Source organism: Gymnodraco acuticeps, unplaced genomic scaffold (assembly GCF_902827175.1).
Source record: "Gymnodraco acuticeps unplaced genomic scaffold, fGymAcu1.1, whole genome shotgun sequence".
In the NCBI taxonomy this organism is placed as follows: Eukaryota; Metazoa; Chordata; class Actinopteri; order Perciformes; family Bathydraconidae; genus Gymnodraco; species Gymnodraco acuticeps.
In genome coordinates this window covers 62,210-88,340 of record NW_022990966.1, presented here as the reverse complement: position 1 = coordinate 88,340, position 26,131 = coordinate 62,210, and the positions used below count along the sequence as shown (strand labels likewise).

Here is a 26,131-nt window from a genome sequence, read left to right as displayed (position 1 = left end):
TACAGGTGCAGGGGTTGATGCACGACACCAGAAAAGGTTGCAGGGAGCCGATGAGGCGCAAGAAAAGAGAGTGAGAGAGGGAGACAAAGAGAAAAAGGGAAAAGTGCCGAGACAGCAAACATAAAAAGCCACTTCTCTCTCTTCTCTACTTCCCACTCAATTCTGTCTGTCTTTTTACATCAGTGTGTGTGTGTTTTTGCTCAATCCTTGCAACATTATCTTCTACTCTGTTTCTTCTTCCATTTTTATAGTTTTTTTTTTAATCTGTCTAATTGTTTTATGTCATTTATATATTTATGTTGCATTGTTGGAGGACCATGGGGCTTATTTTAAGAATAAAGCCTTGAATCTTTGGTCAGTGGGCCTAAGAACGACCTAGTGCAGGAGCTAACTCTGCACCCTGACCCCCCTCCCCCCCCCTTTATGGACCGACAAAAACAATCCCCCCCACTATCACCAACGCTAGTATTATAATCACCCCCCCCTCCCTCCCCACCTCGCCAGCTGACCTACTTCCTGTCTAGCCAGTCCAGTGGTTGACTGTACACTCATCTGAGACTGTGTGTGTGTGTGTGTGTGTGTGTGTGTGTGTGTGTATGTGTGTGTGGCCTAGCATTACTATACTTGTGGGGACCTAAATCTGTTTACACAGTCACGTGTGGGGACTCGCCTCCCTTATCGGGACAAATTGGAGGTCCCCATGAGGGGGATCATTCATTTTAGGGTGAATACTTGGTTAGGGTTAGGGTTAGGATTAGGGTTAGGCATGTGTTGGTTATGGTTAAGGTAAGGATAAGTCTCCAGGAAATGCATGTAAGTCAATGTAATGTCCCCTGAAGTGATGTATACATGGTGTGTGTGTGTGTGTGTGTGTGTGTGTGTGTGTGTGTGTGTGTGTGTGTGTGTGTGTGTGTGTGTGCGTGCGTGCATGCATGTGTGCGTGTGTGTGTGTGGGGGTTAATAATATGTGATGGGAAGATGGAAAAACGTGACGAATGGAAACAGAAGTTGAGATAAAGACAAATGTGGAGAAAGATCGAAAAGGCTGTGTGATGTGAAAATCTCCCGTTGGTTCAGTGATTAATAGTTTTCACGAAAAAGTGACCTTCACTAATCAACTTCAACGTTTCTACAGAGGAGGCAAAAATGCATTTCTGTGCTCCAGGTACATGTTAACACTGGCATGCCCTTTCAACGTGGACTCTTTTGACTTCTCTTTCGCTGCGTTGGGAAAATGATTGGTTCCGTTTGCTCCAACACTTGACTGAAGCTGTGTGGTGTTTACACTAAGGGGAATATTCAAACCAAAATTAAGGTTTTTTGGGTTACCACAAAGCCTTGCTGTATAGGAAGTGTTTAAAACAAGGTAACCTATAAGCAAACCGGGGGTTTTAGAGGTTACTTTACTTTACGTAGGTCTTATTATTAAAACAAATCTTATTCTATGGCAGAACAGAAGGGTGTCATGTCGGTCACACAAAGTGTTAAGATCTTTCTCATTCTGGTAATAGACACAAACATCAGAACAGTGAGTGCGCACATCCAGATAAAGCTTCTCAAAAAGCAAAAAAATACCTAACCGCGGCAGGACGCATGTCTGCACACACCATGAGACTACAGATAAAAAGGGTATTTCTCTTTTTCTCTTTTCAAGGCAACATTTCGATCTGAGGAAAATCTCTCGCCTCAGGACTGAAGATGATCTTAGAAAGAGAAATACACTATTCCTTAGGAGCCAGGTACACATTTATACAGGCAAAAGGGTACAAATAGACAACTCGGATAAATACACAAATAGATGACCCTGTGATGTTCACACAAATGGGAGCATTTATATGTGTCCTTGTAGCTGCCTGAGTCAGAGTGAGGGACATGACATCACGCCTCTGAGAGACAAGCATGGTCTGACTCCCAATGCACAGACACTTCCCATCTCTTCCTCATTCCTCTGTCTGTCTCATTCTTTCTCTTCCTCTCCTTTTATATTCTTCCTCCAAATCTACAATCCCTACAGCGGTGAAAACATGCAACATAGTGCAGGTGCTAACCCAAAAAGTGGCATTTGTTATGAACATTTCATTCGCCTTCCCTGTGAACATTACTCTTCTTCAAGCAGGCATGGCAGAGAGGTGGGCAACGAAAGATAATGCTAAGAGACAGGGGCGGCTGGCAGATAGACAGGGGGGTGCATTCAGTCAGTCAGACGAACAAGATGCTGGAAAAACGGCGAGGACATGAATAAAAAAATAAAGGAGGAACAGCATGCAGGTAGATGGACGAGCAGTTGTAACTTAGGCAGAAACAGACATGAACAGAGAGGAGACAGACAGAATAAAAGGCATTCAATGAAACATGTGGGCATAATAAAGAAGGTAAATACGGGCAGGCAGACAACAACTGCATTGAGTGTGTGATGTGGTTTCATTTCTCAGAGCAGCAAACAGGTCTTCAGCTGGAGCCCTTTTTTCTTGTGTGCAGCATCCCTTACTTGTGTGCAGCCTGGCAGACATCCATACACACTCAGAATAACACACACCGTGCTCAGCGAAGCGAAAACATGGGTACCAGGACAGGAGGCTGTTTGTGAGTGTGTTTTGTGGTTTGCAGCACACACCGGATGAACAAAAGAACTGGCTATTGCAGCATACAGAGATTAAGCTTTGATGGAGGAGAGCAGGCTGCACTGACTACAGGTTGGCACAAGAGTACTATAGCTCCAAAACAGCAGGGGAACTCATTTGCCAAAAAAAGGAGTAAGAAGAGGGGTTGGATTAATACAAATGTGGGATGAAAACAAGGAACCGTTCATGTCTAATTCTTTAACACACAATCCAAGCAGTGTGTGGGAGAAGTAGGTTACATTTCACTGCTGTCTGACTCTGAATCAAAGCTGATGGGCCTATAATAGCCTGGGCTAGAGAGAGAAAAAAACACTATCCAGGTCAGCAGAAACCCAGCTACAACCTCCACCACACACACCATCCACCTTCCTGCTGCTGGCTTGAATAAAGGTAAGGCTTCAGGTGAACGAGGCAGCTGTTACATTTGTTAATGTTGTTTAAATATAATAAAATGTATAGTTTGGCACATTGTGGCGGCCTGGCTCCAACACATCCGCATCCTGCCGGTTGCTATTCAGGGAACACCGTCAGGTTCAAGGGAAGGAGAAACGCGCACGCACACACGCCAGTTCCTCTCACATGAAGCTGTATTTGAAAGATGTAAAAATGTCACATACCCTCAAAGCGGACAGGTCGATTTCGTCCAGGCTCCGAGCTGGAGAGTCAGTCGCCATGATGGAGGACACAGCGAGCCGCTCTCAGTCGCCTGATATCCTGAAACGGCCTTTGCTGTCACGATGGTTTGAGTCCCTGGTTGCGGCTCTACCGTCGGTCCCCTCTCTGCTACACGGACAAATAATAACAGTCTCCTTGTGGTCAGCAGCGGGAGCGCACAGCTAGAGCGCAAACACGGGGAGGATGGGAAGCGAGAGCGCCGGGTGCATGAGCACCTCCAGGTCCATGTCTGCGGGATGTAGACGGAACAGAGAAATGTGAAGCGCCGTGGAAAGTGGATTACTGCTGCTGGTGCTGCTCGTCCTCCAACTGCCACTGTGACAGCGAGTGAGTGTGGAGGAGGGGGGGAAGCGCTGCCTACTGCCCCGGCAAACCACGCCTGTTACTGGGCGGGGTCTGCTGAGGCTGAAGGGACTCCCAAACTTTTTCTTTTTTTCTTTTCGATGACCCTCATAGTACATACATGCGGACTAAAGAGCAGCAGCGTTTTATTAAATAATGCATGATGTCACCCTGTGTGTTGTTATTCAAAGACATGAGGACGTCTTTGTCAAATAGTTTTTCAAGCACACGTAAGAAATAAAGATTTGTTTTTAGTCATCTCTATTTCACTGAGAAACAAATAAAACAAAATTAATTACATTTATATACTTCTATACTACAAGTTATATACCCTGCCTTTTTGTTCAACAAACTGCAATTAAGGCTGGACCAAATAACAAGACTTCAGAATATCATGTACTACAATTACAAAATATTTGACTATAACTTTTTAGATTTAAATTAAGTTATAATTAAATGTATTGTAGGACTATTGCCTTTGAATTCAGGTCACCTGGTATTGTGTCCTTCCTGCACACTAAATTTGATTGAGTCTTGAATGGGAAATCCAGCAATTAAGTGTTTCACTATTATAAGATAGATTTACTCAAGTGTTGTTTTTAAGTACAATTTGAGGCACTGTGTGGTTGTCTTGAACATTGCTTTTTATGTTATTAATTTGTACTACTCCCCTTTGGAAAACCCTTCAGAGCCAAACAAGACATAATACAACTGTTTTCACGTGCTGAATAGCAATCTGTACGAGTAGAAAACAATGTACTTTAGGATCCACTAAATGTAACACAAAAGAAAAGCAATGCACTGAGGGACCAGATTAGCTAGTTGAGGGTGTCAAAACCTGGTAAATATATAGACATGAATAGAACAAAAGTGAAAGAATGTCTGTCGTGCTGAGTGTTATTTGGCATCTTATATAATATTCTGTGTAATTCATCACTTGTCACCGAGTTATGGGAAAGGATTCATGAGCCATTGTTGTGCTCTCAGGTTTCCAGAGAATTAATTGAGCCTCTGGTATTTCTCTGTGGTGTTTCCTGAGAACTTAACTGAGTTAATTTACTTGCGTGGTTGCTTCTTTCAAAAACATCGTATAAACTTCATAATTATTGACATAAGAAGCTATTTGCTCATTTGAATATTGTCAATCATATGCTAGGCAGGTTAAGCAGGTTGTTCTGTTGTTTATGTTTGTATGTCTTCTTGTGGAACCTACTGCTGCAGGTCTCCCTTGAAAAAGAGATCATTGATCTCAATGGGATTTTACCTGGATAAATAAAGGTTTTGAATTTGAATTTGAAACTGACTCACTGACAAGTCTCCATTTATTTTGTATTTTGATATATATTTCGCTTTTTAATATAGGCCTATATATTTATTTTATTATTTTATTGTGTGTAAAATAACAACAGCACTTCAGCATATTATGCAATTCAGTACAACCACAAACATGATTCAATTAAACTCAAATCAAGTTTATTTATATAGCCCAATATCACAAATCATATTTGTCTCAGAGGGCTTCACAAATCAACAAACACAATTGACAATGTAAAAGCAATGTAAAAACAACAAACATATCTTACAAGATAAATGTGAAAATACCAATGAAAAAGGGACATAACACAATGACACAAATTGTGATGGACATGATCTAACATTAAGAATGAGGAAACACACTGACACAGACAAAAAGAAGTCATTTGAAAGGATATTGTGAGGCTATTACATTTGATTCCAGGTGTATCTTGCACTTAATAAATACAAATAAATACTCCAGCAATTCCACTTTCATAAAGTTGGAGTTTTGTCAACAGACAAATAAAGTAGATTTATAATACTTGGCAAAACATCTGATCACCTGCGTTACATTTAACATTTGGGAGGAAACGTTTATTTCAACCTTGAATGAGCAGCGACACGCTTAGTTTTAAATATAATTTGTAAACCTTTACTCACTGAGATTTGTCACTAATTGTAAAGCACTTACTCATCACTGTACCCTGTATGCCAAAGCAGGTCTGCCATCACTTACTGTAAAGAGGCTCAGTCATTGGTACACGTTTATTTATAAAGCTTTTTTGGGTAAACTCCCATATTATATCTGCTCTCTGATAACACAGAGAGTTGCAAGCAGCTATTGTCTGAGATCGCATGATGTAGTATTGTTAGATGTGCCAAGAGCAAGGACTGTCTTAGGTAAGACAGCTTTTATGTGCGCAGCTCCACTTGCTTGGAACAGTCTTCAGCAAGAATTGAAACTGAGCAATCTCATTCCTCTGCATGTTTTTAAAGCTAGGCTAAATTAAATGCTTGTTGATACTATGGGCACTTGTAAATGTCTATAACTATGTAAATGTATCCTGTAAATATAATGTATAAGTCCTTTATTGTTTTATGTTTCATGTGGAACCTATATGCTCCAGGTCTCCCTTGAAAAAGAGATCTATGATCTCAATAGGACCAATCTGGTTAAATAAAGGTTTGAAATGAAATGAAATGACTCACCTTGACTATCTGATAATAAAAAAAAGCAGCACAACAATATTAACTCAACATTCGCGAGTTAATATTTCAAAAAAAAAGATTCCATACACTACAATGAAAATACACAGTTGAGAAAACTGAAAAAAGATTGACATTCTGACATTAACTTTGCAAAAGAAAATGTGTTACATGAACAGGCTCAATTCAGAAATACTTCCAACTGCAGAAAAAAGTCTTCCTACATTTTATATGACTCCTATTGAAAAGATAACGAAATGATAAAACAAGGGTATCCAACACTTTGATATCCAAATCAGAACAATTTGCAAACCAAAACGTTTAGTCTGATGAAACAAAGGCGGTGATCATAAACAATTAAGTGAGTCTGCTGAATAAGTCCATTCTCATGTTGGGTGTGTTACGTAGTCATCAAGATGCAATCAAAGGCTCATTCTTGCGAATACAGGAATCCTGCTAAATGAAACTTGAAATGTCGTTAGAATTATTTTTCTGGCATCTCCAAGGCCGTACATTATAATTTCATAACCTTAGTGAAGATCATTAACCAGTTATTTTTTAGAACAAAACACAGAATAACTAAGCTGAGCGGATGTCTTAAGGTGCATCATCACATTTAGAGGAAGTTGCTAACCTAACAAGATATTGTGGTAAGTGTTCGAAATAAAAAACACAAGTTCCCTACAAAAATTACAAAAAATGCCAAATACCATTACAAAATTATTTTTAAAAAGCTTGACGGATACAGACCGCTACATTACAAAGAAGGGGATTATATGTTGTCGCTGGGTAAAATGCTTAATCAAATCAAAACTAGACCTGCCAGGAAACCTGCTGGATTCGTTAGAAATCCTCATTGTCCCGTAAGCTTTATTAACAGTCCCGACGGGAGAGGCCTGAGTGCGCACAGTTGGCCAACATACATTCAATGGGTTTGACTGAAAGCCTCATGTAGGGCGAGTCCGTCCGTTTCCAAGGAATATCTCTTCCACTTCTTTGTATTCACATACTTTAATATTTAATTCTCATTAACAGTTACATTTCCTGGTTGCACATTAAACCTCCATCCTGAGGATTCACAACACTGGGAAAACAATAAAACCCCCTAAGGTAAACCACCTGATTATTACACCCAAGAGTTTGCACTGACTGTGAGATACATTTAGGATGAGCAGGTTCTTGCTGGTTCAAACGTTTATTTTGTTCGCATGGCAATTAAGGTTGATTTACTCCATTACTTTTTATATTTGTACATCTTAAAAGGTCTCCTATTATACTGTTTTTCATCAATATATCACAGGACTCAGATACAAACATGTCTCTGAAGTGTTCGGCTCCAAACACCAAACAGATCATTGCAGCATTACCCATAATCCCCTCTGTTTCAGCCCTGTTTCAAAAGTGCTGATTCTCTGTCTGTTACTTTAGATGAAAATAAGGAGCCCCTCCCCACGCCCCTCTGAGAGATATCTGAAAAAAGAAAGAAAGACACCTAAGATATCTGTAATAAATAATCCTTCGATTACAGTGTAAATATTCAATAAAGAAAGATGAATACAGTTCTTATATTAACTTAGTTAACTGAAAGAAACATTTCCAAATATATTTTTATTTGTTAGCCACTTAAATGATGAATTACACTGTGTTACATGAACAGACACAAATTAGAAAAAGGTTTCAAATGTAGAAAAAAGGTACGATACATAAACAGTGGAAGCAAGATCAGCTGAATTGAGCTCAAGGGGTACAGATAGCGGATGGTTATGATAAAGAAATATGAAGTCACAACCATCCATATGCCATACATAGAAAATACATCAATTTTCCATGGATAATGCAATGATAAATCCAGCATGGGTAAACAATATGTTGAAATCAGTTCAGAGGCTGGGATGTTTTCACCCACTTCAGCTTACATCCATCAATTCCCTGGTCCCATTTAACAATATATGGATCCCCTCCATCAAAGTTATTGTCTTCTTCTGTTGAATAAGTGTCAAGGATTCTGATGCTGTGTGCGTGACTTAGGCGGAAAGTCATATACAAAGGCCTATTGATGCCAAATTAGCCGTTGATGGTTTGATTTACAGGAATCCTCCTCTGACAACTCTGTGATTCATAACCTAAATATCGTTAACTAATCCAGTTCAGCTGGGTTCTAAAGGAGTGGTTCTTTCGCGTCACATTTAGTCTATACAAATTACATTTGCTTCATATTGTGCTGTAAGTCAGAGTCCCTTCTCTTTGACCAATACAGGCTGTGATACATTTAAAAAAAACAAGATTTTATTTTGACGCTGAGCAAAAATCTTCATCAAGAAAACCACTGGAACTGCCAGGAAACTGGAAACGTAAACGCTATCTCGGCATGGGTTGCATGCTATAATAATCATTGTCTAAATTGTTCAAACACTGTATATAAGACTGAGAGAAGTGGCATGAGGAATATAAAGGCCCATATTAGACCGCCGTACATTTTTAAGAAAATAGCACCATCTGTTGAGCAAAGAGGAAATGACTACTTTGAAATGATGACCCGATTGTCCCATCCAGCCTCTGAAATGTACCACTGATACAGCCTCTGAACACATTGTGTTGTAACTGAGTTGAATTAGATGTTGTCCCTTTTTCAGATCAACACAGCTCCCTCTGATTTCAGCAGTACAGTTCAGACCTCATCATGTCTAGTGGTTATCTGTCACTAAGCACTGACGACAGGAAATATAATGTTTTTCAGAGATGTGATTGGTATATGCATTTTAGAATTCAGTTAACAAGACTCAAGCATAGTTAGAACCATGTACTGCACAGGAAAAAGTGATCACGTTTTGGATTTGTTTTACAGAAAATAACCATCAAGACACATCTGAGAAAACAGACTTTGAAACTCATCAGTCCTCTGTGAGCTCATAAACCGGTGTACGTAGCGCTGATGCACCTTACAAGAACAGACCACAAACTCAGGAAGTCACATGCATCACCATCTCGGTGTATTTTGCGATTACTTTAAACTAGAACTGAATATTTATTAGCGTCATTGTCAAAAACTTGCTCTTGCCTCACCCTCATACCTTAGAAATCCAGTCCAAAAGGGAAACGTGGGCAGAGTTGAGTTGATTCACTAAAACCAGAGTTCATGTGCCTGTTATTCATCTCCACAGCTTCAATGCAGTCATAAATATTGTCCTCAGGTGCGATATCGTTCACTTCTTCATACATCCCAAACGAGTTAATGCTTACCCAAAAAGTTGTGACTACAGTTTAGTGATTTTCAGTAGAAACAGGCTTGAGGGATTTGTCAATGCCCGGCAGTCATGTCAATCCAGAAGACTCGCTCATCTCTGGATTAAAGACGGTCTCTGCAATAATCCAACGTTACAAATTCGAAGACGATCCTGATACTTCACTCAAGATGCTCAGAAAGTTCAACTCTGATGTGTACGTGTCTGGCATCCTTTATGTCCAGATCTCCGTTGGGACCATGGCCTCCTTGGTTCCAACTGAGGGCATGAGGTTCTGCTCAGACAGGAAGTCCAGAGGAAACTGGACCAGGAAGCCTCGGATTTTGCGCAGTTCCTCCTGAGCGCGGGCCGGGTCGGACTGGGCCAAACCCGGCGTGGCCTGGTACTGCTCCAGCTCAGACATGTTCCTCACCAGGGAGGAAGGAAGGGATCGGAACACCTGCAGAAAAACATACACACATGTACTGTTTACATACTGATGACTTGAACTTAAACACTAGTTATAAACCACTTCTTGCAGCTCAATGTTAGTCCACAGCATGGGAAATATATCACCATCTGTTGGATAGAGTAACTTGGTATATAGTACACATATTCAAGGTTACAATACATGGCATTTAGCTGATGCTTTAGTCCAAAGAAACACCTTACATATACTTCAATGACAATTCGGAGTTAAGTACCCAAGGACAATTCGACATGTTGACCGCCCACTAACAGGTTGCTAAGAAAAAATCCCAATTACTTTTCGGGGTGGAAAAACTGACTGTGAAATGGCCCGAGGATAAAGCATTGTGATAGAGGCCCAATCCCAAACTACGCCCTATGCCCTACGCCCTACGCCCTACGCCCTACGCCCTACGCCCTACGCCCTACGCCCTACACCCTACACCCTACACCCTACACCCTACACCCTACACACTGCTTGTTCGCGCGGAGGGTCCGCCACATTAAGTGCTGTTCCAAACCAACGAGTGTGGAGGGGGAGTGGGCTACCAAGCAATCAAACGGCGAGTCTGCAGCGGTGCTGACTGGAGACCGGTCTCTACCTGACCGGACTCAACGCTGTGTGTGTCCGCCAGGAAACATGCTGTTAACAAGTAGTTCCAGCAAACACCCACTGATAAACTGCGATGTTAACAACCTCATGATGACCTCATATGTTTTTAACTTCGGATTGTACCTGTGTTTAGTCTAGAAAAAGGTAAATGTGTGCATTTTATTATAAAGTTGTGTATATTTACAGACCGTTGCAAAAATTAAGAAGCTTATAAACATCAGGTTTAAAACTAAAAGAGCTTTACAAAAAACAAAAACACAATTAAAGACGTTTGGAGTTTTATTTTAGTTATTCATTTCAATTTTTTGTCTAAGAGATGCAGATTTGAAACCGTTGTTACATACAGTTACGGCATTTCCTGTTTCTGCCGGAGAGAGGGGAGGCCGTCCCAAAGCTTGCTGCTGTATTTACTCCCTCCATCTGACAGGAGGGAGCCTCGTTGAGCTGCGAGTGTCACTCCACGGAGTTCACTCCGTCACGGAGGGGGAGTGTGTAGGGGTAGGGTGTAGGGCGTGGTTTGGGATTGGGCCTAAGTCAACAACAGTCAGGCTCTCCACTAGTGGCACATATTTATGGTGATTGGATATACTAGAATGATCCCCACTTCACCTTGTGCCTTAATATTGAATGAATCCTAAACTTGTTATACATGTTTTTCTTAGATAGGTGACATTTGATAATGATGTTTAAGTAACAGCTATTTTAAAAAGCACCATCTAGCTCCTCAGGCTAATGACTTATAATGTCCCCTCCCAAACCATCATGTATCCCCGTACCTTCTCATAGATTGTGGCGTTGCGGCCAGCCGTGGTCATCCACACCTCCTTATAGAAGCGCTCGCTGATCGGGTCAGACAGGTCGATACTGGTGTCAGTGTGACCTCCAAGGATAGTCCTGTTCAAAAGAGAAGATACATTATGTAAACAGAGCATTCTTTATTACTCGTAAGAGATTTCTAAGTGATTTTGAGGAAATATGGATGGCAAGATACATCTAGTAAGCCTTTAGAATTGAAACATAACTTTGTATAATGTTCCACTAAATGATAAAGTGCTCCTTAAACACAACTCTGTCTCAATCACACACACACCTGAAGCATTCGAGGCGCAGCTGCAGTGCGTAGGGTCCAGCTTCGTACTCCTGTCCATCCATCATCGAAGGGACCTTTTCAGAGTCCTCGATAATCACCGCCACCTCGCTGTCACGTTTACCCAGCATGCTTCTGTCGTTGATGTTGGCAGAACCTGAAACAATCGAACAGAACAAGAAACTGAATATTATCTGACTAGTAGCAATACGACATCATCTTGCTTCAAATAGCAATAATGTTATGGTTCTATAAACCAATAGACCTTTATAAGACTTACATTAACAATATTGTCAGAATAAGCATTTTAGAGAGTAAAAGCTATAGTAAAATAAAAAACGAGTGCAAGAGAGAGCATATTTCAATCCTTTTTGAGTTGAAGTGCTGCGCCTTATCAGCCACCAGAGGGCGCAGCAGAGCTATGCTACAGCAGTCACTGGCCGTTTCTCAATCTCAAGGATACTGGCTTCCAAGCCAATATTTCAAGGATTCTACGTCATCGAGTGCCGCCGAAGGACTGTTCCAATCTCCAGCATACTTGGAATTCCACCGAGTCCGCGTCCTTGGTTTGGGGGAAATTTCGAGGCTGCACATGGGTAGACTTCGCGTCCTTAAAATCCCCACAATGCTTTGCGCACGGACCAATTTCAAAAACCCTTGCGGAGAATGGCTGAACCGACGCAGCACACATTTAAATGTAAGTATGTAGTGGCGTAGAACATGTGTTGGTAAATATGTTACTTTGTTAAATTTGTTATCACCAAAAAAGTGTTCCGTGAAAGTAAAGCAAGTTCATAATTAGATAGACATCGTGAGGTATTTATTTTCGGTACAGTTTATGTTGAAACCGTTAGAGAGAGTGGCACACTGTTCCATTATTCTTCGTTTTCCGAAGCCGTGGCATGGAAGTATACTTGCTTCGTATCTGAAGGAAGTGACTTGGAAGTACACGACTACCAAGCCAGCATCCTCGCGATTGAGAAACGGCCACTGTTTGTGTTCACATTCGTTACTGCACACTTGGTTACAGACATACAACCGAGGCCAGATTTTTTTGATTTATCACCTTTGAAAAGTGACAAGAGTGAGAATAGAAGTTGGTGGAACAACATAAAAGAAAAAAAGTGAGAAAGTGAGAGAGCAGACGAAAGACTGACCGATGATGACGGTGTTGTCGTCAGCGATGAGCATCTTGCTGTGGACGTAAATGAGCTCTGTGACGAGGCGTCCCTCCAGCTCAGCGTGAGTCCGCAGGCCAGCGAAGGAGATGTAATTCATCCAATGGTCGTCCACTGGAGAGGAGAGGAGGGAAAAGAGAGAAAATGAGGATAAATTAGAAAATAATTGCACTTTTCCAACTCTAACTTTAATATTGGGTTTCTAAACGATTAATTTAAAATGTATTTTTGTACTTACTCTCCTTTTTCAGCTGTGAGATGATGGAGTACTCTCCCCTGATCATGGTTCTGAGGAGGCGGATTGAAACATAATCAGAAAGTATTAAAATATTTCACATCCTAGACTCACAACTTGAAAGAAATACAACAGCTTTCTAAAGACACTTCCAAATATGCTTTCTCATTTCCCCTCACTCTTCTTCTTTTAATATAAAATTAGTTTTATTTCAGTGCCATGAGTGCCACCTGTAGTTGAAGTGCATCACAGCCTGGATGGCGTTCCCTCCTCCGGTGGTGATGTCCCCCTCAAAGCCAGGCAGCAGGGGGGTGACCACATACACCCGGTACTTCTTACCCTCCCTGAGAGCAAACACACATCGGTTACATAAACGTGAGAAGCAGAAGTAGAGGAGACCAATCGTGTCTCAACGCCTTCCTTTAATCACAAGTACAACCTAAACAACCAAAAGAAAAAGGGAAGTACTTGTGCGCTCTGAGGATCCTCTCGATGATGGCGTCTCCGATCTTGTTGTAGACCGTCCTGTTGTCGGCACAGCTGATGAAGAACTGGTTCTGATAGGAGAAGATCAAATATACAGAAACAAACCAAAAGAGAGACCCTTAATACAGTTCATAGTTTGTTTCTAAAAGTACAACTTAGATAGACACGAGGAAGCACATTCAATTTTCGATTCTGCAGTACTAGTAGTGCAGTGTTGATGTGTTATGTTATGTAGATCCAACATTTTAGTCTATCTTGAATATCGTTGTCCATTTAGTATTAATGTCATATTGTAAAAACTAAAGTTATTCAATGTTTTTTACAAACCTGTGATAATGCTGAAAGGTCAATGAACCTAATTAAAGTACATTATTACACAATGGGATAGTCAGTGACACAGCATTACATTACATTACATTGCATTTAGCTGACGCTTTTGTCCAAAGCGACTTACAATAAGTACATTCGACCAGGAAGACACAACCTTGAAGAAAACAGAATCATATAAGTACATCAGGTTTCATAGAGCCAAACATTTCAAGTGCTACTCAACTGGCTTTAGGTAATCCAGTCCTTTATTAGTATAAAAGTGCTTTGTTAATAATTCTATCGCTCGAAGTGGAGTCGAAAGAGATGAGTTTTCAGTCTGCGCCGGAAGATGTGCAAGCTATCTGCCGTCCTGAGGACAGCAAACCCAGGACAGCAAACCCACGTGTTTTTGCTGATGGGAACTTGGGTCCCCCTCACAGCGAGGGTGCAGCGAGTCGTTTGGCTCACCCACAGCACACGGATGAATTGAGCTCAACTCTCATTACGACTTCAAATCATATTTTGTGTTTTCCTATCCTGGCCTCAGTGCTGGTTTACCTCGATGTAGATGTAGTGTTTGCTCTTAGCGATGACCTGGACGTAGGCACTGTGGATGGACTCCTCGTGGTACTTGATACCTGCCGACCAATCTGCTGCGGACCGCAACACCTAACACACAGAAACAGACATATTAATGTCTTCCCGGAGAAACAGACTCAAGTTCAGTTTTTTTCCCAGGGCCATATGTGCACTAAACGCTGCTAATATTGAAATGATATAAGCCTTCCGTGCAATACAATTTAATTTATTATTTATTTATGCACATATTCCCTATCACGTCTATTTTAAGTCCCATGTATTGTTTTTATAGTGTCTTGTTGCTTTTATATTGTCTTGTTGTTGCGTGTTGGCACCTTGAGTTTATTGTAATTTCGTTGTACCTGTACAATGACAAAATTAAAGATCTATCTATCTAAAGCAGCAATTCTACACATTTGTATATTCGTGAATGGTCATCTCTGATATAGTATGGATAAATGTGTCTTTATCAATCAATCAACAACGTTATTAATCCCGCAAGGGGCAATTGGTTATGAGCAGCAGCTTATGTCATGTACACAGGCAGGAACAAGAAGAAAACACACAGATACACCCGGGAGCACAGATGTGGATCATTCCAATTGACACTATAAATAGTTCAAAGCATCACAATAATAAATTTAAGCAATCAAATTATATAGCTATATATTATTATATCATAAAGTGTCAGGTTATAACAAACACCAGTATAAAAAACTATTTGTTTAATATTTTCTCCTCTTTAAATTGTAACTCTAATCATGGCAAACATATTAAAAGTGAAAAATATGTCCTGTAAGGAAATTCACTTTACGACAAATCTAATAATTAAAACAAATATATATATTACAAAATGATTAAGAGGTATTTATAAAATTGGTGTGTGTTATCACTGGCTATAGTAAATACAAATGGAGAAGTTGTAATGTGAGAAGGTGTCACACAGTTTGAATGAAACACACAAACATTTATAAAACGACACAAAAGAACATTTTCTGATAAAACCAAACATGATGGAGTTGAAATGGGTTCTTGTGCGCTTCTTATTTTAGACAAGCGTTTCACTCAAAGGTCGGTTCCTTTCGGCTAAAAACCTCTGGGTATCACATGAGCAAACCTTTGTAGTTATATAACTTTTTGGCCCATGGAGAGTTTTTTAACACTCACTCACTTTGATCGTTCTCCAGCAGAGCTTGCAGGCTGGTTTGTGGAAAGAACTGATGGAAAGTGGGAGTTTAAACTCTTCTTGCTTTTCTCTGTAATTTTCTAGTAGTGGTTGGCTCAAAGTTGGGGTGGGTTTTGCTTCACCTTATAATTTTGTATAATTATAAAGAAGGGAAAAAACCCACTTTCCACAACATGTGTTTTATGAGTGCAGTTAAAGGTCAAAATGGCGCTTGGTGTGTTCAGTTCTCCTACCTGCGCTTTGACGTTGACGCAGCCAGGGACTTGGTATCGGAGGTCGTTGGCGGTGGAGTGAGACTTGGGCAGCAGGAACGGATAAGACAGAGAGCGATACTTTGGCTTCATGATCTGTAGGGCAGACAGTTGGAGAACATGGGCAGAGGAAGGGTTAAGAGGAGGAATGGAAACGAGTAAACAGAGGAGAACAGGAGGGAAAACATGAAGCAATGGAAAGGCAGAAGTGTGAGAGTGAGGATTAAAGTGTTTCTTCCACTCACCCAGCCAGACAGTTTCCTAAGCGTTCACCAGGTCAGTGTATATGTGTTTTGAGTCATCCAAACATGATTTCCCCCAGTTAAATACACTAGTTGGCTCCGAAATGCTATGTTTATGGCTACAATTAGCATTAGAAATATTCAAATCAGGCATTCAAGGTAAAAGGCTAGCCGTCCTTAAAGGTGATTTAGAAAGAATCAAAGAAACTCCAGTGTGTGTGTGTGTGTGTGTGTGTGTGTGTGTGTGTGTGTGTGTGTGTGTGTGTGTGTGTTTCGGTACCTTTGTGAAGTTCCAGCGCTGAATAAAGTGCCTGGCCACATCCCGCGCGGCTCTACCGTGAACCACCGAGGCGATGTCATGCCAGGGCATTCTGGGAGTGGTGTACCTGTCGATGAAGTCTGCAGAGAGCGAAGGCAGAAACACGTGTGTGAGACAGATAAAGGACATACAAAGATACCGTATAGTAGAATAAAATGGAGGGATACATGGGAGAAAAATGCTCAGAAAGAAATAACAGTGTTTTACGGTAGTCAGTTCTCCTAATCACTATGTGTTTCCATTACATGTCCACTAGACTCAGGGACAGTTTTATTGCACAGGCCATAAGACCGTAATATACAAATGATGTATCACTTGTATATAGACTCTTATGGCACTACTTCTATTCTATTTTATTGTATTAACTTGCACTCTTTTATCTGTTTTATTGTGTTGCACTGTTGGAGGAGCCTGTGACCTAAGATTTTCATCGACATAACTAAACTGCAGCTCTGTACGAATGACAATAAAAGCCTTGAATCTTGAATCTAAAGGTCAAACAGGAAAAATAATAAGACTAAGATTAAAATGAAGGTGGGCATTGGGAATGAAAAATTAGTTTTAGATTTAGCAATTATAATAATAATAGATTTATTTTGTTAGCGCTTTTACAGGTGCTCAAAGACGCTTTAATAGTGAAAAGAAAAGAAAGGAATAGCAAATAAATATATAGTTAAAGTCAAATAATACAAAAACAATCACACATTAAAAGCCAGATTGAAGAGGTGAGTTTTTTGAAGGTGGTGAGGTCAGTGCAGTCTCTGATGGGTTGGGGGAGTGAGTTCCAGAGGGAGGGGGCAGCGACGGAGAAGGCTCTGTCCCCCCAGGTCCGGTGATTGATGTGGGTGGGGATGGATAGGAGGTTGGCTTCTGATGAGCGGAGGCAGCGGGAAGGGGTACAATTATGTAAAGTAAGCCCTAACTATAGTGTATGCTAGCGTTTTTCATGTGTGTGTGTGTGTGTGTGTGTGTGTGTGTGTGTGTGTGTGTGTGTGTGTGAAACAGACCATCAAAAGGTTTCTCTAACTGGATCCAGTCCCTGTAGACGAAGTTGCAGTAGTCTTTTCCATGCCAGAAGCGCGTGCTGCCCTGTAACTCTCCAACGCCAGTCTTTAGGCTTTTCACCGAGCCACTCCCTACACACCCAAAAAAAATGAAAACATTATGGTAATAGGCCTACATTTACTGTATATAGCACCTTTATATCCTTTACACAATGTCCCTTTCATTCAACAACACATAACATAATGATTCATGTTTTCTGTGTGTCTTCTCATGCTCACACACCGGTGCTGTCCACGCTGCTCACACTGTCTGCGTGCTGCAGTGTGTGTTTGTGCAGGTGTTTGTACAGACTGAAGCGAGCCTTCCTGCTGCGTCCGATCCCCTTCAGCTTCGGCAGGTCCACCGGGTCGCTGGGCGGTGTGCCTCGTCCGTTGAAGTTGGAGACGTCCACGAAGGACACGCCCTTTTTGGACGGAGTGGTGGTGGAGCCAGCCTGGGTGCAAGAAGAAAACATTGAAAGTCCACTCAGTTATGGGATTGGATAATTGATTAAACGCCCATAACTGATATAAGTGAAAACACACCATATTGCCACCATTTAGATTTCTTAAAGGTCACCTATTGTGCAAAATCCACTTTTTTCATGTCTTTTCTACATCAACATGTGTCCCCTCTGTGTAAAGAGATTCTGAGAGTTTCTGGAAAAAAGACCCCCTCTCTTTTTGTCCTGATCCATTTCTATAAAAACCTGTCTGAAAATGAGCTGATCAGATTTTGGCCACTTTATGATGTCATTACGATGTTTTGGCTTGTGTGACCATTAGCCAATCACCAACCAAGGAAACCCCCCCCCCCATCTTATCACCTGAATCTCCTCCTAGAGCACCAGTGAGTTCTTTGAAACCAAATCTCTCTCAGAGGGGCGTGGGGAGGGGCTCCTTATTTTCATCTAAAGTCACAGACAGAGAATCAGCACTTTGGAAACAGGGCTGAAACAGAGGGGATTATGGGTAATGCTGCAATGATCTGTTTGGTGTTTGGAGCCAAACACTTCAGGGACATGTTTTGTATATATCTAAGACCTGTGATATATTGATGAAAAACAGTATAATAGGGGAACTTTAATATAGGTTAAATAAAACATTTCAAAATGTCTGTCGTATGTCGATATCTAGTTTTAAGCCTCATTTTACAATACAGATCTGGTGCCCATTTCTTCTTGCATCCCTAGATGGTGGTGTTGTTGAATTATATTACCTAATAAATAGTCTTCCTTTATATAAATGACAATGTGCGTGGTTTTATATGACAATGTGTGTGTGCCTGTAGACCTTTTCATAGCTTGCACATACAAAACCAACGAGTTACATGCAACGCAACCTCTTCACCACCCCTGTGCAACTGTGTGAGTTTGAGGGCAATTCTCAATTTCTTCCTCTCTCTTCCTTCTCATATTTTAACCATTGATTGCCTATACCTCCAGACTGTAGATATGTAATTAGTTGTGTAAAGTTGTGTGTTCAACCTGCTCAAGCGCCACAGATCGCGTCACGCTGCCGACATCTGTCAGCCGGTGCTCTCTGTCGTCCCAGCGACCATATGCCAGGTCGATCCCGCCCACGAAGGCCACTGATTGGTCAATGATAACGATCTTCTCGTGATGCGCCCACAGATAGACGGAGGACGAGACGTGATCTGGATGACGCATCACCTAAGACAAAAACATGGGAAATACAGCTCAAATGAATTCACACACAAAGTTGAAACAAATGTGTATTAACTTGTTTTAACTGCATCATCCTTAACTACCCATAATCCTTCAGTTACCTTGATGTTGGGGTGCAGGTGCATGAGCGTCCTCTTGCTGTAGCCCGAGTTGATGCCCAGGGCGAGCTCCACCTCTTTATACAACATCACAAAGATGCGCACTCCCTGTTGCTGTAGAAACAAAAAGGAAAACAGTGTTAAGAACTTGTTTTTATTTCCATTTGACACATTTGTCTCAAAGATTACAGAAATATTGCTTCATGGATTTTGTTGAAACATGTTGGAAGGGCGTAGCATGGCAGCAGGTCCCAATCACGGGGCGGAGACATTAATAACTTTTGATAGGGCATTTGTGCTACGTTCATGTTCTGTCGCCATAAAAATAATCTCGCATTCGGGAAAATTCACATGAAAAATTCACAACACAGCCATCAATGTGCTGCATAAACACTTTGAGTGATAAATACAGCACATCTTCTTTGTAGCATCCATGTTGTTCACTGCCTAAAACCCATGAACACAGCACAGTCAGAAGAAGTTGTGAAATGGCACCATCCAAGGAGCAAGTGAATACACCATGTTATGTATCTAATGTAATCCTAATGTTTTATGATAATGTAGTTATTAAAGGTCTCCTATTAGGCATACATTATGGGTCTAGCCCTGTTAGAGAAACGTGGATTTTGGGTCCTTAGCTTGAAAGAAAAAGAGTGGGAGCTTGTGCCTGCTCAGAATTCTACGAGATACTCAGCTAAATGCTGCCGTGATTAAACCCCATATCATGTTCCAAACCACATCAAGGATTATTTCTGAAACAGTGGCCGTTTCTCAATCGCGAGGATGCTGGCTTGGTAGTCGCGTACTTCCAAGTCACTTCCTTACGAAACAAAGCAAGTATGCTTCCAAGCCACGGCTTTGGAAAACGAAGAAGAATGGAACAGGCTAACAAGTGTGCCACTCTCTCTAACGGTTTCAACATAAACTGTACCGAAAATAAATACCTCACGATGTCTATCTAATTATGAACTTGCTTTACTTTCACGGAACACTTTTTTGGTGATAACAAATTTAAGAAAGTAACATATTTCCCAACACATGTTCTACGCCACTACATACTTACATTTAAATGTGTGCTGCGTCGGTTCAGCCATTCTCCGCAAGGATTTTTGAAATTGGTCCGTGCGCAAAGCATTGTGGGGATTTTAAGGACGCGAAGTCTACCCATGTGCAGCCTCGACATTTCCCCAAAACCAAGGACGCGGCCTCGGTGGAATTCCAAGTATGCTGGAGATTGGAACAGTCCTTCGGCGGCACTCGATGACGTAGCATCCTTGAAATATTGGCTTGGAAGCCAGTATCCTCGAGATTGAGAAACGGCCAGTATGGAGCTCAAATGATTTTTCTCTTGCGGGTTTACCACAACACGGTGAGTTCCTTTTTTTATTTCCTGCTTTTTTACACATACTCTCTCCAGTACAGGTTAGCTCTGAGTGTTAGCGATGCTTGCCAATGTAAACAAAGACCATATTACGTCCAAAACACTTCAGGCATTGTTTCTGATAGCAACGTTTCTGATAGGGCCTGGGTCCACATTTCCGATATTACGTCATATCGGAGACAAATCTGGATCAGCTCCGTTTTTTTTAGAGATTTAGGTACGAAGGAAAAGAGAGAGGGTTTTGTCTTCTGACACTTTGTGAATTCCCCGACACACCGGGGACACATATTTATGTGTAAAAGAAATCAAAAAGTGCATTTTGCATGATAGATCCCCTTTAATAAATATAGCCTCTTGGCTAACTCTGGCACGTTTACAGAAATGTTCATTAATGTGCACTGTCCCTGTTAAATAAATGAATAAATAAATTAAATAAATAAATAATACTTGGCCTGTGGGTCATTACTCTGTCATGACGTAGACCTACTTACTGCTTTGCGTTTGAGGGTACAGTCAAGCCTCCACCTGTTGCCCTCCACTACAGGTCTCTTCAGAAAGATCTCTGGACTCAGCCTAGGAAAAAAGAGAGATATAAAACACAGATTAAATAACAATTTTTCAAATGCATCACCATCACTGGTTAGAACATTAAACGATGGAAACAAATAGATGTTTATATTCACTATTTCAAAACTACCAACGCATTTCACACACTTAAGATATGACAGACATGACATAATGATATATTTTCACGAGTCATTAACGTTGGCATCCTGAGCCGACATGTCTACAACACCATTGGATCACATTTCACAGGGTGACACCTCATTGGTTAAGACCATAAGCCCAGTGACACCGGCCTTGGCACACAGGGATGTCAGCCACGTCAAAGAGGGATCATAAACTGTTAGATTTGAAGATACACTGTCACAGGGTATATGCAGGAATCCTGAAGTCAAATGTAATACCTTTTAAGACCTTTTTCAAGACCCTTTCCATACATTTTAAGACCTCATCGCCACTTCGAGTTTTAACCGGTTACATTGGCGACACACTTTACCTCACATTTACTACATACAGTATTGATTGTCCTTCCTCCTTATCTTCCAACCATTTGGACGCAGACTTGCATTTCCCCATAACGATGTTGTTTAACAACCGGCGTAAACGGACCTTTGCGCTATCAAGCAGTGAGCGTGCAATGTCCTGTTCTGATGACGTCAAATCCAACGGGATGCCATAAATAAACTACACAGAATCACACTACACACCTACGCAATGATTACATTCAGGCAGACTGTAGAATACAACCTCTTTGGACAATTTATATACTTATTGAAAACAAGCTACAACATTTAATACCTTGGAAAATGCCGTTTAATACTTTTTAATAGCCTTAATTTTCGCTAAATTTATTTATCAACTTTTAATATTTTAAGACCCCACGGACCCCCTGTGTCAGTAAAACCATAACTGTGTCAGTGGAGACAAATACATTGGTTATTTCTTATTACAAAAACACCATTAAAACACTATTAAAGGAAGAGTTAAACAACGGCCCATGTAATATGCAAAACAGTTTATCTGGTTATTAATATTAGATTAGATATGCATCTAACAGTGTTTGCAAATGATAATATCCCCCCAGGTGTAACTGTCATCTAACAAGTTTTTCACATGAGACAAATTAGGGTTTCTCTTTGTTTTAACTAGTGTTTCTGAATTTCAACACTGATTACATAACATGCAAACATATATTCACAGTTCAGAGTGGCATAAATATACTTTACAGGCCCTCTGACAGGTCCTATAACCACTTGATGTGTGAGAAACATCACCTTGACAGTAAATCAAGACGAGATAGTGAAAGACGAAGAGAGTAAACAAACACTTTATGGAAACTATATTTGTGTCAGTGTATTTCTATTCTGTGTGTGTGGAAGAGGCTGTAATTAGAGCCAGTACCATTGCATCGCCTTCAAGACAGCCAGGACTTGTGGGTTATGCATAATGTAATGTGTAACAGTATGTACTACATTTACAGGGTGTCAAAGTGTCAACTCGTTCTTTAGAGCATGTCTATGTGTGTTTACCAAACTAATAAAATAGGCCAGTATAACTATTCTTCATTTATTAAAAGCTAGATTATGATACACCTGGGTACAAATAGCATTGTTGACTATAGACACCTGGGTACAAATAGTATTGTTGACTATAGACACCTGGGTACAAATAGCATTGTTGACTATAGACACTCAGGTACAAATATCATTGTTGACTATAGACACCTGGGTACAAATAGCATTGTTGACTATAGAGACCCGGGTGCAAATAGCATTGTTGACTATGGAGACCCGGGTGCAAATAGCATTGTTGACTATAGACACCTGGGTACAAATAGCATTGTTGACTATGGAGACCCGGGTGCAAATAGCATTGTTGACTATGGAGACCCGGGTGCAAATAGCATTGTTGACTATGGAGACACGGGTACAAATAGCATTGTTGACTATGGAGACACGGGTACAAATAGCATTGTTGACGATAGACACCTGGGTACAAATAGCATTGTTGACTATAGACACCCAGGTACAAATAGCATTGTTGACTATGGACACCTGGGTACAAATAGCATTGTTCACTATAGACACCTGGGTACAAATAGCATTGTTGACTATGGAGACCCGGGTGCAAATAGCATTGTTGACTATGGAGACCCGGGTGCAAATAGCATTGTTGACTATGGAGACCCGGGTGCAAATAGCATTGTTGACTATGGAGACACGGGTACAAATAGCATTGTTGACTATGGAGACACGGGTACAAATAGCATTGTTGACGATAGACACCTGGGTACAAATAGCATTGTTGACTATAGACACCCAGGTACAAATAGCATTGTTGACTATGGACACCTGGGTACAAATAGCATTGTTCACTATAGACACCTGGGTACAAATAGCATTGTTGACTATGGAGACCCGGGTGCAAATAGCATTGTTGGCTATAGACACCCAGGTACAAATAGCATTGTTGACTATAGACACCTGGGTACAAATAGCATTGTTGACTATGGAGACCCGGGTGCAAATAGCATTGTTGACTATGGAGACCCGGGTGCAAATAGCATTGTTGACTATGGAGACACGGGTACAAATAGCATTGTTGACTATGGAGACACGGGTACAAATAGCATTGTTGATTATAAACACCTGGGTACAAATAGCATTGTTGACTATAGACACCGGGGTACAAATAGCATTGTTGACTATAGACACCCAGGTACAAATAGCATTGTTGACTATGGACACCTGGGTACAAATAGCATTGTTCACTATAGACACCTGGGTACAAATAGCATTGTTGACTATGGAGACCCGGGTGCAAATAGCATTGTTGGCTATAGACACCCAGGTACAAATAGCATTGTTGACTATAGACACCGGGGTACAAATAGCATTGTTGACTATAGACACCCAGGTACAAATAGCATTGTTGACTATGGACACCTGGGTACAAATAGCATTGTTCACTATAGACACCTGGGTACAAATAGCATTGTTGACTATAGACACCTGGGTACAAATAGCATTGTTGACTATGGAGACCCGGGTACAAATAGCATTGTTGACTATGGAGACCCGGGTGCAAATAGCATTGTTGGCTATAGACACCCGGGTACAAATAGCATTGTTGACTATGGAGACCCGGGTGCAAATAGCATTGTTGACTATAGACACCTAGGTGCAAATAGCATTGTTGACTATAGACACCCAGGTACAAATAGCATTGTTGGCTATAGACAGACACCCGGGTACAAATAGCATTGTTGGCTATAGACACCCGGGTACAAATAGCATTGTTGACTATGGAGACCCGGGTGCAAATAGCATTGTTGGCTATAGACACCCGGGTACAAATAGCATTGTTGACTATAGACAGACACCCGGGTACAAATAGCATTGTTGACTATAGACACCTGGGTACAAATAGCATTGTTGACTATGGAGACCCGGGTGCAAATAGCATTGTTGGCTATAGACACCCGGGTACAAATAGCATTGTTGACTATAGACAGACACCCGGGTACAAATAGCATTGTTGGCTATAGACACCCGGGTACAAATAGCATTGTTGACTATAGACAGACACCCGGGTACAAATAGCATTGTTGACTATAGACACCTGGGTACAAATAGCATTGTTGACTATAGACACCTGGGTACAAATAGCATTGTTGACTATGGAGACCTGGGTACAAATAGCATCTGCCATAATTAATTGTCATTTTTGCAAAACAGGGTTGATTGAAGGAAATTGCCTTTCACTAACAAGTATGTAATAAAAAATAGTTTTAGTGACAGTGACTTTGACAGTGTTTTAGTGTGCAGAGGCTGCACTGAATTGTGCAGTGTTGAAGCAGGACGGATAACACTGAGCTGTTTATATCTGTGCTCTCACACTGTTCACACTTCAGACCTGTCAGCAGACATATTTTAACCAAATTCTTTGACATCATTCTTGTTCACACAAATAATTACTGAAACTCACCACCAGTCAGTGATGAAGATTTCCTCTTTAGCCTCTTCCAAAGCATCAGCCACATCCTCCATGTAATTCTTTCCATTCACATACCTTTAAATAAAGACATAAATGAGAGTAAAAACTGATTTCACTGTCACGGGCGCTTGTGTTGATAGTACACACCCACACATGCACACATTTCCCTATTTTTGTTAACCTTTCAAGCTCAAGGCAACACCCACAACTTGTCTCATCACGACATAAGTGCTCTTTAAACAATTTTTTTTCCCATTAGCTCACAGGCCCGCAGTATGTTTTTCTCTCAGGCTCTGTGCTGAGTACAAAGACTACGTAAGGACATTATCGCACAGATGATTCAATATCACAGGATCTGCCAGTTGAGGGGGAGAAAAGGCAAAAAAAGACCTGAATTCTTATTTTTCTAATAGATTTCCATAGTTACCAGTGAAAGGATAAGAGAGGAAGGCATTGAAAAAATGTGTGTATTTTAAGTTGTATGCATTTCACTATGCAGCTTGTTTTTAGAGAACATGATCACATCTACAAACAATCTTTGAAATGGTATATTATCGTATCAATTTTTTAAAATGTAGGATGCTACACAGGATTGTAAAAACAAAACAAATGGGGATTTCGCATCTAATGTACATTGTTTTTGTTTGTTGGTATTTTTGTAAGTCTGTCCACATGTTCAACCAGCTGAGCTCTCTCTCAGTGTAGTTACCATTTGGCAGCGATGTTTTCCTGTTCCTGTGCAAAAGACCCGCAGCGGTGGTCTCTGAGGAAAGCCTTCCCATGATTCTTCACGAAGCTATCGATGCTCTGACCCCACCAGCTTGCATGTCTGTAGCTGCTGCACTTAAACACCAAGGTCCTGCCAGGAGGATGTGCACAGGAACAAACACAGACACAATGAAGCACATGCATGCGTTCAGTCAGACGTGTAGTTATTTAATTTGTACTCCGGACAAAACATTTGGCAAAACAGTTTCCTAGTTTCATTTTTTTCTTGGTTTAAACACACTGCTGATTCTTAAAGCAGTCATTGTGTTTTTCTGTGAT

General features: G+C 40.9%; 2 protein-coding genes across 21 annotated transcripts in view; both read right to left on the bottom strand.

The window, feature by feature from the left end:
* The window catches only part of tnika (TRAF2 and NCK interacting kinase a), a 71,423-nt gene extending 67,786 nt beyond the window's left edge, over positions 1-3,637 (bottom strand). For 17 of the 18 annotated variants that reach the window (XM_034235402.1, XM_034235405.1, XM_034235404.1 and 14 more), the window contains exon 1: positions 3,239-3,637. In XM_034235402.1, the coding sequence (XP_034091293.1) occupies positions 3,239-3,295 (57 nt within the window). In that variant the 5' untranslated portion in view covers positions 3,296-3,637. The remainder of the gene's footprint in view (positions 1-3,238) is intronic. The other variant, XM_034235418.1, reaches the window with a different exon arrangement.
* A 4,092-nt stretch (positions 3,638-7,729) lies between these two features.
* Positions 7,730-26,131, bottom strand: part of pld1a (phospholipase D1a) — a 50,992-nt gene continuing 32,590 nt past the window's right edge. For all 3 annotated transcript variants that reach the window (XM_034235271.1, XM_034235269.1, XM_034235270.1), the window contains exons 10-26: positions 25,794-25,943; positions 25,076-25,159; positions 21,016-21,097; positions 19,147-19,257; positions 18,845-19,030; positions 17,602-17,812; positions 17,322-17,450; positions 16,276-16,394; positions 15,736-15,849; positions 14,296-14,406; positions 13,411-13,499; positions 13,173-13,286; positions 12,946-12,995; positions 12,687-12,821; positions 11,533-11,686; positions 11,219-11,336; positions 7,730-9,821 (exon numbers count right to left, since the gene is read on the bottom strand). In XM_034235271.1, the coding sequence (XP_034091162.1) occupies positions 9,597-9,821; positions 11,219-11,336; positions 11,533-11,686; positions 12,687-12,821; positions 12,946-12,995; positions 13,173-13,286; positions 13,411-13,499; positions 14,296-14,406; positions 15,736-15,849; positions 16,276-16,394; positions 17,322-17,450; positions 17,602-17,812; positions 18,845-19,030; positions 19,147-19,257; positions 21,016-21,097; positions 25,076-25,159; positions 25,794-25,943 (2,182 nt within the window). In that variant the 3' untranslated portion in view covers positions 7,730-9,596. The remainder of the gene's footprint in view (positions 9,822-11,218; positions 11,337-11,532; positions 11,687-12,686; positions 12,822-12,945; positions 12,996-13,172; positions 13,287-13,410; positions 13,500-14,295; positions 14,407-15,735; positions 15,850-16,275; positions 16,395-17,321; positions 17,451-17,601; positions 17,813-18,844; positions 19,031-19,146; positions 19,258-21,015; positions 21,098-25,075; positions 25,160-25,793; positions 25,944-26,131) is intronic.